At 36.9% G+C, this 13,508-nt stretch overlaps 1 protein-coding gene across 2 annotated transcripts in view; it reads right to left on the minus strand.

Annotated features, from left to right (window-relative positions):
* Nucleotides 1-13,508, minus strand: part of THOC2 (THO complex 2) — a 55,982-nt gene that overhangs the window by 9,357 nt on the left and 33,117 nt on the right. For both annotated transcript variants that reach the window (XM_010568974.1, XM_010568973.1), the window contains exons 20-32: nt 12,714-12,831; nt 11,757-11,936; nt 10,945-11,109; nt 9,985-10,260; nt 9,395-9,536; nt 6,754-6,911; nt 5,248-5,376; nt 4,576-4,707; nt 4,308-4,492; nt 3,370-3,554; nt 2,960-3,062; nt 2,134-2,570; nt 1,191-1,249 (exon numbers count right to left, since the gene is read on the minus strand). In XM_010568974.1, coding sequence (XP_010567276.1) covers nt 1,191-1,249; nt 2,134-2,570; nt 2,960-3,062; nt 3,370-3,554; nt 4,308-4,492; nt 4,576-4,707; nt 5,248-5,376; nt 6,754-6,911; nt 9,395-9,536; nt 9,985-10,260; nt 10,945-11,109; nt 11,757-11,936; nt 12,714-12,831 — 2,269 coding nt within the window. The remainder of the gene's footprint in view (nt 1-1,190; nt 1,250-2,133; nt 2,571-2,959; nt 3,063-3,369; nt 3,555-4,307; nt 4,493-4,575; nt 4,708-5,247; nt 5,377-6,753; nt 6,912-9,394; nt 9,537-9,984; nt 10,261-10,944; nt 11,110-11,756; nt 11,937-12,713; nt 12,832-13,508) is intronic.

The raw sequence follows: 13,508 nt of genomic DNA on the forward strand, positions 1-13,508 counted from the left end.
GATGAACCACAGGTGAAACAGGTTTAAAACGTTTTTAAACCTGTATCTTCTCCACTTTCAGTTAAATGTGGTAGAAGTCACTCCTGAATGACTTTACACTGCCATTTACAAAAAACAGGCAAGAAAAACTCCATAATTTTGAGTAGTTATCCCTGTCACCTGCTTCCTCAAAACTAGTAGTAGTAGTAACAGCTACTTGAGTTCTCCAAAATTAGCCTAAATCTTTCAAGCAAATCTTACATAGAAAAAGATGTACTCTTTTAAAAACCAGAAAAAAAGAAAAGCTTGTTCTAAAGTTGGTAAGATGGTGAAGTTTAAAGGCCCACATAATCCATCACAGTGCTCTTGATGAAGTATTAGTAACTTACAGTTTTAAATGTTCAACGTACTGCAAATTCAAAGATTCCATGAATATAGATGGTTTAGAAATAAAATAAATATGGAGCAAGGAATGGCTACCCTGAGTCTTCAAGTAGGCTACGCCCATGGTTTTGTGCTGCGCTTGAATGCTTGGGGTTTCTCTTTGCTGGGTAGTAGGCTTGGTTGCCACATCTGGTTTTATCGTAACGCAGGGCTCAACATGGTGGGAACCCATTGGAAATAAACAAACCTCGAAGGGAAGGTACAACAGAAGCTGCATGCGCACTGAATATACACAACTACAGGAGAACTGATCACCAAGGAGACTTTAAAATGGAACTCCTTTCAAGACTCCTCCTTAGAAGGCACATATCGGTATGATGCTCATCAAGAAGCCTGATGAATTCAGAGGTATCGTACATCCCGTATCATCCAGGAATCTTCAGTGCTATAGATTCTTCAATAGAAGTGCAGAAAAATATGCTCCACTCTGCTGCAAAGACTCATTTGCTTGTAGCTACCATTGCACTCCAAAAAAACTCACTGCTTAAAACAATGAGGCACTTCTGTGTAAAAATTCTCTTGCAATTTCCAAACACTATTTACAAAATTTGTGCTAGGTCCTTGAAGCATTATTTTGGTTAATTAAAAATATTTTTATAGAAAAAAAGACAGTCCGCCAATAAAGAAAAGGAATGCATTTTCTAATGCAACATAAAACCTCCAGTGGTTCCAGTGTATACTTGGCACAAAACTTGAAGGAAGTCGAACATTGGCATCCCAAACTTGTGAGCCTAACATGGGTGCTGCCTTCCTCAGGCTATACTAACCTTTACTGTTGAGGAATGTGATGGAGAAGAATGTGTATCAACTTTGCGGCGTTTTTGTTCTGAGGAAAGAAAAGAACAATAGCATTATTAAAACACATCTAAAGGAGGATAATGTAATAATATGGCTTTCTCAAGTACCAAAATAATTTAAGCTAGAATTCAAGTTTTACCACTACGTAAATTTTGTTTTTCTTGAGCTATCTGGAGTTACCAGCATTCCTTGACCATCTTTATGAAAGTTTGCAGGAAAAGTGTAATGTGAACAAACTGCTGCAAGATTATGCTAATTTCAAACTTCCACTTTATGTAAGTCTGTATCTGAATTTCAGAATTGCTATGAAGACCCTGAAAAGGTGAACTCAATGAAAAGAATTGCAACCCTCCTCTACCTGGTTTGCCTTCAGCAGTGCAAGTATAAAACTCAACACTGGCCTCAGACTAGAAGAACTTAAAATATGAACATTAAGGATTTGTTAACCCCTAACGTAAGAAGGAATTGATAAAGCTTACTGTGTCCTTCTGCAGGACACAAAGGTCTACATCTTCCATATCGTCCATCTTTCTATGCAAAGGTATGATGAAGCTCTCCGAGTACACTCTTGGGGTTTTTGCATTAAATCTTTGCAAAACTTGCAAGGCCACAGCTATACAAGTACATTTTAATAAAAGCCCATTAAGACTTACACTAAAAAAATAATAGGCTTTATGAAAATGAGCACTCACTGAAGACATGTGAAGTTCACACATTCACACAGTCTGCCTTTTGGAGATATCCTGACTACCTACTGTAGGCACTAACTGTATTTAAAAGCCAATGCCAAAATGCTAGCTATTATGTAGCAATAGTTTCTCACCACCTCTAGCATTTTTTGACATTCAGTGATTTTCCAGTGACACATTTTATTTTTCTAGACAAGAACAGAAATTAAATATACAAACTTACCCCTTTCAGATTCTGATGTTTCTGATCGGGGAACAGGTGACTTCAAGGACCCAGCTACTGGCACCTTTTCTCCTCCTTTAGCATTTTCCTTGGATTTCATTTCCTTCGCTACATCTCTTTCTCTGGACGGCTCCTTCTCTCTCTCCTTTTCTGCAGTTGACTTTGACTCAATGATGGTAACGACTGTCTTGGATTTTTCTTCTTTTGAAGCTTTTTCTTCTTTCTTCACTTTTTCCTTCTCTTTGTCAGATTTTGGCGTTTTCTCCTTGATCTCTCTTGCTTTATCATCTTTGTTTGCCCGTTCTTCCTTTGGTTTATCTTTCCCATCTTTCCCAAGTGCCTTCATCTCTGGAGTGGCAGCTGGAGTCTTGTCTTTTTTTTCTTTATCTTTTTCCTTCCCGCTTTTTTCTTTATCATCTTTCTCTTTAGTAATTTTGCTGCATCAAAAATAAAAAGGCCAATTAGCATGTATACAAAACCAGCTCTAGTTTTATCACAAAAGTTTTACTTCTGATGTTTTGATAGAACCTCCCGAAGCAGTCACTGTCAGATTTCAGATTAGCTGTCTCTTTATCAGAACACCAACAAGCAAATGCTCTCATTTGTTTTATTTTTATTTAGCTAAAATTGAATGCATTTAACAACAGTGTCAGATCAGTATAGGTGTACATTTTAGAAGAAATAATCTCATTTATTAAACTTTGAAGAAATGGAAACTATTTATATAGAACCTGAAAGTAAAAAAGAAAAGGCAGGTCAGTTTCAAGTGTAATTCTACCCTTTGGAAGGAAGAAAACACAGAATGTCAAAAAGTAGTTTTTCCCACCTATTAGAAGCACTGTTTCCGTTGCTTGTTGTCACCTTCGGTGTAGCGTTGACAGCTTTATTAATAACTTTCACCACACCCTGAGACTTCTCCTTTAATTTATCTGTTTAAAAAAGAAAACAGCTTTATTTCAACAAGTTAATATACACCCTACTGGTTAAAATAAAACAAGTACCCCAGCACATTCATGTAAGACCACGTGTAGCTAGCAGTTAAAATAGGTAATTAACTGCAGAACACCCTCTCCCAAAACCAACTAAAAATAAAGAACACGCACTGACCCTATTTAGCATCACATTTAGATTTTTTTTTTCAGATCTTTTCAGTTTAATAAGCCAAATTTTGAGAGAGTAGCCTGTAACATCAGAAGAACTCTACTTAAAAAAAAAAAAAAAAAAAAGCTTGTTTACCAGTCTCCTCGGTAGTGCCTTCTTCCAGTCTAACTGTATTTATTGTGAGAGATGTAGGCATCCCAGCACCACCTGGCCCATTTTGCACTGTTGCAGCTACAGCATTCCTGGCAGGTGGGTCTTTGTGGTGGAATTCATTTTCAGGTATCATGAAAGGCTTCCTACTTTTCAACTGCCCAGAATAGCTGCAAGTCGCACAGATTGTTAAATATGCACAAACATAAAGCAAAACATGGGTTGAATCTTAAATGAGGATCTAATCTAACAGTTCATCTGTTATTTATTTCACAGTTTTTCCCAACTGATATGCAGCTTCTTCCCCTTTTATCGATGAGCTCAAAAGAAGGAGGGGGGGAGGAAACAAACAACCCACAACAAACAAAAAAAAAAAAGAAAACAAAAAACAACCCACTAGACACAGAAGGCCTACCTCCACACCCTCTTCACCACCACCACACACATACCTGACAAACACACAGAAAAAACAGTCTACCGACAAAACTTAACACTGTTAGGGAAACCTGAATTGCCCCTCAAGCATACGTGGATGATTCTGCATTCATCACAGAGAGATGTAAAACATAACTAACTATTGTAGTTTAGCATTTTAGAATCTTGCATCAATAGCCCTTCGCTGTCTTCATTTTACTCTCCCTCTTATCTACTTGCTGCTATATTACTTCTCTAAAATTAAGCTATGCTCCTGTGAGTGGAAATCTTTACTATTTAAAGTGTTTTACTAGAGTCTTGTAATAGAAATTAGTGATCATCCAGCACAAAATGAAAGTTTTCATTCACACTGCCAGCCCTGAGATGCAGGATAGCGAAATCTTCTGTGATAAGGTAAAAATCAAATGTTAGGACTGTAACAGTTCCGAGTCTTTAGAAGCTTTTCATGATCCACTTTTAACCACTTTCTTAAAGTAAGGTGTTGTTACCCCATAGCCAATGCATATAGATCAGGTCTCTTCTCTTTCTCTTCCTGACATATCTTATGTACTCTTCTTTCCAAGGCTTGGCCCAGGTTCAGCACTTTTGGATACCATGGAAGGATTTTGGTCAGCACAATCAGGATATTTCTGATATGTGTATATTCACCTGTTTCAAGGCAGTGCACAGAAGCCTACAAGACAAATTAAATCTAATGAAGTTGGTTTGTTTTTTTAAAGCTTCCAAGAACCTAATTTTTTCAGTTTCTTTATTTACCTTAGTTAATTTATAGTGCCATTTGTGTACCACATGTCTAAAATTCTCATAATCCAATTGATCAGCTTTATTTCCACCATCAAATCCAGTTGCCCGTAATATAGTTAGGAAGCCTGGATAGTTGCCACACTCCTACATGCACGTTAAAAAAAAAAAAAAAAAAAAAAAAAAAAAAACATTGTCGGGAAGCATAAAAACAGTCATTTGCAAAAGTTAATGATAACTGAAGCACCTTTTCACTGATTCTGCTAAAGACTAAGACATGATCACATTTTAGAAGACTTGCACACTTTTTTTTTTTTAAAAGCTTATTTATGTTGGAATCTTAGTTGTGGGTGAGAGAAAAAGATTATTTGTAATTTAACCAGCTCTTGCAAGGAGTTTTGTGAGAGTTTCCATATGCTCCCTAAATTATCTTCAAGACAAGCTATGAAAAAATCAGAAATATAATTTTTTTTAGCCACTGTATTGTTTTGACACTACACGAAATTCTGTTAAAACTACATGAATTGCAGAAACTCAATTCTAAGATTACGCCATCAGAAAAATTCAATCACACGGTGTTTTTAAATCTAACTGATGATTTTGCTAAACCCATTTTTATTGGGCCGAATTACACAAGTGGCCATTATACATTCTTATGAGCAAACTCATTTTAATAACTTCACATACCTTTTCATATATGACTCTGTCACTATGCCATCTAGTTACTGTCTCCAGCATACAGCATAAAAACCTGCCATATCTACTAGCTTCATTTTCAGTGCAACTTGCAACTGTATATATAATATCAGAGAAAACCTGTGAATAGCAGTAACAAAAAGTTACAGTGACTTTACTGAATTACAAAAGGAACAAGAACAAACAAGAATTTCAAATTTCTCTCATCTAAACCACCATTAAGCTGGATTCTAAGTTTAAAGGAGATCTCTTATAAAATATTCTGTTTGTTTTCAAGACTTTATTACCCAACTGCTGCTCCTTCACACTTAACCCAGAGCCTAAGCACTGCATATAGCAGCTGCTGACACAGTTTTCCATAGTTAAAGTGTGTCTTCATTGGCATATAACTGTTTTGTTTTCAAATTAGTAACTTATTTGAGCAGGTAGAAGTAAACACCTAGCCAAGCTGATGCGAAAGGATTTTTTTTCCTGGACTGCACAGGTTCATCAGATAGGGCTCATGCAATTGCCTACTTTTGTCACCTAGAACGTGGACTGAGTATCTGAGTAAGAATGCTCTTTGGGACCCATGAAATCAAAGCAGATACCCACTTCAAATCTCTCATCTCAAAGGAAACCAGACAATCTTAATTGAGTGCTCATATGAAAACAATCTTCACCATGATTTTTTTTACAATGCAGCCCCATACACATCCTTTTAATCAAAGCTCATAGTCAAATCTGTTATAACTGTAGAGATGATGCACTAACTTAATAATTTGATTTCTTATAGCAGTAAGTGCCAGAACAGTTCTGATACTCCGAACAGTACAGTCACAGCTGGTACTGTTGGAGCTGAATGCATCCTGCAAGATTCTTCCATCTACGTTCTCCACATTTTTCCTCCACAGGAGGAAAAAGAATGGCTATACGAACAGTGAGAACAGCCTGAACTAATGCCTCTTCCAACTGCTCTGTTTGACCCAGAAAGTCAGGCTGCTACTGCTATCAAAAGTACTCCCCATGTCGCCACGGGAGTCCCAGCAGTGATACAAATGAGTCCAATGTCTGTAGTACCATTCGCCAGGGTCAGAAGGGTCCTAAGGATGCTGCTGAGGGTGGGGGCGGGGGGCAAGTATAAGCAAGTTGATACTACAGCAGTATGGCACAAAGAGCTAAAACGGGAGGGTTAGATGAGACCATAGAAACACAGACCACTGGAAGGTTGCAAAACCTGAATGCAACTCCTATGACTGCTAATGACTTTGCTCTGAAACTCTAGTCTCATTAGGATAAATCAAAAACAAAATTTCTTGAAAATAAACCCCTGAAGCTCTAGGAAAACTTGGTTTGTAGAATCTGAAGTACAGAAGGGAACTTTGACCTGTCACAGATTCTAGAATTAAACATAGGTAATGATTTTGTTTACCTATTTTGGGAAGCAGGTGGGATACTAGTTCTGCATGCTCATAATAGTAATTAAGTACATACACACACACAGTTGTAGCTACTTACTCTGTCATAGCAGAGAAGTGTGGAGAAGTTGGGTGTTTTCTGCTGATGCACAAGTTCTACAAAGTGAGCACAATAAACTGCATCGATTGCCGAAAAAATGCATCGAGGAAATATACATAACTGCAAAAATTTTGTGATAGTCTCATTTTTGGTAGACTCTTCAAAAACAAAGAAATTAAGAGAAAAAAAGAAAGAAAGGTAGAAAGTTAATGGGTTAACACTCAACTACTCTCTTCCCAAGAAGTTCAGTATCACACATCCATATTCTTGAGTTTGTACATTAGGCAGCTTGTATTCCAGACATATCTTCAGCACTGCTCAGAAAAAGTAAAAATAAGCTTAACTGTTTGAGGATGCAGGGGGAGGGCAGGAGGGTGCTTGTAGAAAAATCTTTATTTGTTATTGGGAAAATTCTTCTGCTATGCAATGGGGGAAAAACTGGCTCAGAAAAAACTTTGGTAAACTTCTACAACTGCTCAGATTCTGCACACTAGTGAAAGGAACACCATCTGCTACAACACTTGTTTTCTCCCTTCTAGATGGGGCTGACTTTCAGCTCAGTTTCCTTAGAAATGGACAAACATGCTGTCTATATACAATCCCGTAACAATCATTCTTCCTATCAACCAAACAATTATAGGCATTTAAATAGAGGAACAGTCAGTCTTCAGTAAACCACCATCCCAAAATGCACATATTTTGTGAAAGTTTCATTCTACCACTAAGTAAAAGACTGCACTGTATGCTCAACCTGTTCCATTTGACCAACCACTGGTTGGTCAACACAACAGCCAAACACATACCCAAACCGGTCCCATGGCAGCTCTTGCCCAGTTAACAAGGAGCGTAAAAACAAGCTGGGAGGGATGTACAGCACAAAAGGCAGGCAGGAAGAAAACAAACATATGGATGAAAGCACAGAACTGAAGACTGCAAATGGATGCCTTCATAAGAAGAACAGTCATGATCCTCATGAGGGCAACTGGTGTTTTTGCACTGGGATCCTTGCGCAGGCTGCAGGGCACAAGTCATAAAACCCAGGATTACTTGCTTCGATTCTGTGATGCTCGTGGAATAAAGCTTGTTCAATAAAGGACTGTCAGCTTTGACTTAACTAAAAATTTTATGTTGATCTTATTTAATCTTAGTATCTACCCGTCAAAGGTTATAGCAAGCCTTTGACACTAAGAACAATCAACCAGGAGAATCACAGCTCATAGAACAATCAAGTGTGTAAGTTTTACTTCAAAAGTGTAAAAGTAAAGCAAGTAAGCAGCCAGCCAGAATAGCTAGTTTCCAATTGCTAAAACTACCAATCTACTTATTCTGCCAAAAATTAACCTACTCTTAATAATATAACCACTCTATCAAAAGTATCTACACAAGAAGAAAGTATTTTTTAAAAAATTAAGTATTAGTAATTTTTAAAAGTAACAATTAAAAATACACTACAGTAGATGTGCTGTTCAATTTCCTCATACAGCACAATTACAGATAATTTCTTTCAATGGGAAAACTGCTGAAAAAGTTAAGTTCACCTCCTGATGCAATGTGGGGAAACTTCTTGCAGCTGAAGCCTGAGTACTCAAGAGCCAATAATAAGCCATTCCCCCACCCCACAAATGTGTGTATTAAGAGTACACGTTTATATACTGATCATATCTACACAAACAATTTTCTACATGCCTTTGGGTGCCTCCTTAAGCAAATTTATCAATCAGCTCTAGACTAAGCTTCAGTCAGGTAGTAATTTTTCAACCAGTAATTTCATGTAGCTACTTAGCTGTCCGTACCAGTACATTAAATATTTATAGGCAATAATCGTTCTTAATTTAACTGTCAATGTTTCTTCATTAAATCAGTTGCGTGTATCTTACATGAGTCGGACAATAAAACGCTTTTCCACTGGATTATGCTAGGCTTCTTGGGACAGACGAACAACTACTTCCAGTTACAAACTGAAAGTTCTTCCAGAGAAAACTGACCAGAGAAAAACATTTCAGATTAACCACACTAGCAGAGTTCACAATCAATATGAAACATTGCAGAGGCTTTGTCAGAGAAAAAAGTTTGTTCTGCCTCCTGCATATCTGCCATATGAAACATTTGCATGCTGTTTCATTTCATGGTGCTGTTAGGCTGGCACATTACTTATCTTGTCATAGGAACAGGGTTTATGTTACCCCCCAAATACTGGCCTATTGCTCGTAATCCATTACAGGACTCAAAGTAAGTTAACTCAAACCACTCATTGAAAGTTTACATGCCTATTTCTTGCAATGTAGCAATTATCCTAACTTAGCAGCATCCTAACTGCAGTAAATAAGCGCAAGCCATCTTGTAATTACAACTTTCCACTGAATTGGTCAATCTCTTATTTATTTTCTAAATTAGTGCAATATTTAAAAGGTCCTGACATTGCAAGAAACAAAGAAAACATCTCCCTGAAAACCAACTACTTGGTATTTGCAGCAAAGACACACTACCTTCTAATTAAAAGTTTACCTTGCTAACAGACCTCAACATGTAGAGATCAAATTTTAAAAACAACATTAAGAGTATTAGTGCGAGCTGAACTTTTAGTTCTGGGGACAGTGATGACTACAAAAACATCCAGAGCGTTTCCTCTACACACACTTACTTGCCAAAAGCCAGTTATCCTTCTCTAGTTTCAGTCTCTGTAGAACCCTCTGCACATGCTCCAACTGCTTCTTCTCCTCTTCAAGGAGCTTGTCCTGAAGAGCTGTGCAACGTTCTTTTTCTTTTTTCTTTTTATTTGGAGGCTAGAAAATGTCAATGCAACACACTTAGTATTATGCTAACACTTGCTATAGGTAGAGCAATTAAATTCCTGATAATGCTAAAGAATACTTGAAAAGCTTTCCATTTCACTAAATAATGTTCTGCTCTAGAAATCAACTGATTTTATGAACACTGGCTGACTAAGCTTAAGAGAAAAGTAAACAGCTAAACCACAGATACAGGTGTCAAAGACTGCTTTCTGAAACACAGATTTTCCAGTAATTTTCACTCAGTGAAGTCACTGATACTTTTAACGTGGGAATTATAAGGATGAGTCAGTCTAAATGATGTGAATGTGACAAATCAGAATGGATGAATCAGGTGACAAAACATCCCAGATCTAAATGACCTTAATATAAGATTTCACAAAGAAAAAAGTTTTTCAAGGTTAGGAAGTTTAAACCAGACCATAAAATTATATAAACATACCATTTCCTGATTGTCATCTATGGCTTTCATCTGGACTTTAAGTTTATTGACTTCTCTGTCATAGCTACTATGTGGGACGGCAAGGTCATACATTGTCAAAGACCAGAATGTAGCATAAAACTGAGGGCTGATGTCGTCCCAAACCTTGGGAAGGTGCAGAGAAATTACAGCATCATGAACAGGAGCCATCACCAGCTCACACGATGTAATGTATTTGTGAACTTTGTGCTGCTGTTTATTTCCCTTCTCAGCTTTTTTTAGTTCATCATACTTAGACTGTGGATAAAAAAATAAAAAAATTGTAATCTTTGTACAGAAACAATATAATTTAACTTTTCTCAAAAACCTGTCTAAAACATTTACACACATGAAATGTCATTTATGTACACAAACCACTGAAGAATACCATACAGAACTTTTAGTATTTATCCATATCATCTGTCCATCATATTGGACAGATTTACCTTCCTTCACTGATGCTGCTACCTGTTGTTATCATAACATGTTATACTACACCGAGTAAGAATTGCTCCTGATATTTAACATTTTAGATGCAGGGATAAATTTATTTCTGACACTTCCCGAGATACCACACCTTTTGGCAGCTGCAGCATTCTCCTCCACAGCAAATATCCATCTAAAACATCTGCAGAAAAACTTACACATTTGGGGGAAACAGGAAAGGAGAGAACTACTGATCACCCAAATCATCAGAAGAGAGAGATGACTTCATTAGCTAGAACTTCTGTCAGTTGTGTGAAAGCTAACACATGGGCCGTACTTTCTATGAAGATAAAGGATAACCTGTTCCCAGCCCATAGCTGCTCTTTCTACCTCTACTCATAAAGCTTCTGTAAGTTTTATTTAGCAAACTTAAACTTTGGTTCCTGCTAGACGCATATATTGATAACATGTAATACAGCAGCACTAACAGCAGACAAACAGAAGAGTTCTACTTACAGAAATATGGTGTGCATACATGGGTCTTGAGAGGAAAAATGCAGCATCATGAGGTGTATGAAACTCATTACAGAGAACGTCAATAGAAGGCACTCGCTTAATGTAATCCTCTGTGCTTAGATTGGATGCTAAAAACCCACCAAATTGTACCAGGGTGTCATGGCACTACATGTGAGAGACAAAAAGATAGCAAACAGTATTATTTTGTTTAAAAGTGAAGTTAGGGAGAGATTGAAAGCTTTTTTTTTTTCTTTTAAAAAAAAGTTAACACCACATTGTAGAGCACGAATTTCCTCGTGGCAGAAGAGATACTAAATTTTCCATGCCACATACTTGTCACTCAGTGCTGACTCAAATCTATCTGCACCTAAAAAAACCCCCAAACAAACAAACAAAAAACTACCCTACAAAAGCCAGCAGAACTGTAAAAGCATTCTATTCTACCAGAATGAAATGAAACTAGTTCCTACTGCTTAAGGCAGCAAAAGAATTCAATTCAGGCTGCTGCTTTAAAAAAAACAAAGAAGGAAGTTCCTCAAACAGAGTAAGATCAGAAAAAAATAATAGCTGACTTAAGAAATAAGAACTTAACTTTTTCTGACAAAGGATGTTTTAACCTTTCACTCAGAAGTCACTTGTCAATACAATATATATTTAATATACCCATATATTTTAATAAGATTACTGCAACTGATTTGGAAAATTCTTATATATTCATATTTATTGTGCTGAATTCTTATATGTTGTGCTGATACGCCAGAAGTTACCAAAGAAAAGGAGGGGTTCTTATAAATGCAAATGTTTTTACTTGCCTGATCATACAGTTTTCCCACCAGCTTCAGATGTTTTTCCCCTCCCTCTTGAAAGATCACACCATTTCTCTGTTGAGCCATAAGCAAGCACAGTGGAAGGGCAAGATCATGGTCCAATAATGCATCTTTCAATCTCTGAGAAGATTTTTTTGTATTCCTGATTTGGCCAAAGTATCCACCCTGCACAGAATAGAAAAAGTTACCCAAGTTTGGAAATAATGCATCACAAATGGAAACTATACGTGCTTCTGACTGAGGAAATACTGATGAATTAGTATCAATACAGTTTCTTGTCCATCAATAAAACTCTCTCTCTGGATCCTGTACTGCAACATAAGTACATAAGAATCAGAAACTAACTGGTCTTGCATGTTATTAATTACGTCTTTTATACAGTAAATGAAGAGCGACATTTCAGCTCAGACATCATGACACTGCATTTTAGACCTAGGTCTGCTGTGATCTGCTCAAAGTCTCTGTTCAGTACAGGAATTTCAGATTTTAGTTCCGATTATAGCTATTCAACTCCCTAGACAGCTGAGTCTAGGTCAGACTCAACTAGGTCTTTGACACCAAGGCTGCAACCGTTTTAGCTGTTAAAATGGTTTAAGATATTACTCTACACAACAGGGAGCTACTACCCCCAGAGTGGGGCTAAAACAGCAGGACTGCACAATGTACAAGCTCACTGGCTGCTATAATTCGTGGGTCTGTCATGTAACACTGGATAATGAAGGCTGCTTTCATTAATATGGGATGGTGTGAAGCACAACAATTAAGGCTCATGTATACATTGTCTTGGCTGCCTGTCTGCAAGGCCTGTAAAGCTCAATGGAGTGGGAAGCTCTCTGATGAAAGCAGTAATACCTTTCTCAGCTGTGCTGCCAGAATTAATGAATCAGTCTTTAGAACAACCATTAATAAGCAATAGCTATTATAAATTTAACACGAACACACCTCAGCTTTTAGTTGTTCTCCACCAGTCATGGCTTCCAACTGTTCCATTGTCATTTCCTCTGTAATTTCTATCCCTGCCATTTTCTGTACTACCTCTTTTAAAATAAGCAAATCAAAGCTGCACAGAAAACAGAAAAGTGGAGTAAAAACAAGAAAATTTGTTTAAGAAATGGAAGCTATGACATTCAATACACAGTACAAAGCAACACTATGATGAACATTAAAACAAGTTACATTTTAATTCTTTTTTGAAAAAGAAACTAGTATGCTGAGTGCACAAGGATTTCTTTATGGCAAGTAAAAAGTTAGTACTTAAAAGCAATGCAGGCATTCAACAGCTGGATTTCAGAACACCCCTTCAGAACAATTTCATTGTTTTTGAAAATAATAGTGACTGTGGTGCTATTAAGTTTTAAATATCAACAAATTAATCATAAAGTTTATTGCTCCCTTTTGTTGTTTACATACTTCAAGCCATATCTATACGGTTATTTCATGAACACAGAATATTCTAAACTCTATTAAAAATTTCTAGAATGGTACACAGCCTTAGAAATTTACTGGCAAAATTAGTCTGAAGAGGACATTTGGAACATGGAAAACGTTTTTTTACATGAAACACAGAATATACAAAACACTCCGATAATCATCCCATCCAGAGACTAGGCTTTACTTCCTGCTCCGAATTCTGTAAGGGCAATGACTTTTCCTCAACAGACATATAGTAAATTATATCATGATCATTCAAATCAGCAATATTTTCCAGTAACTTCTGAAATTTGTGTGACCTACTTA

The sequence above is a fragment of the Haliaeetus leucocephalus genome, unplaced genomic scaffold (genome assembly GCF_000737465.1).
Source record: "Haliaeetus leucocephalus isolate CR32 unplaced genomic scaffold, Haliaeetus_leucocephalus-4.0 Scaffold262, whole genome shotgun sequence".
In the NCBI taxonomy this organism is placed as follows: Eukaryota; Metazoa; Chordata; class Aves; order Accipitriformes; family Accipitridae; genus Haliaeetus; species Haliaeetus leucocephalus.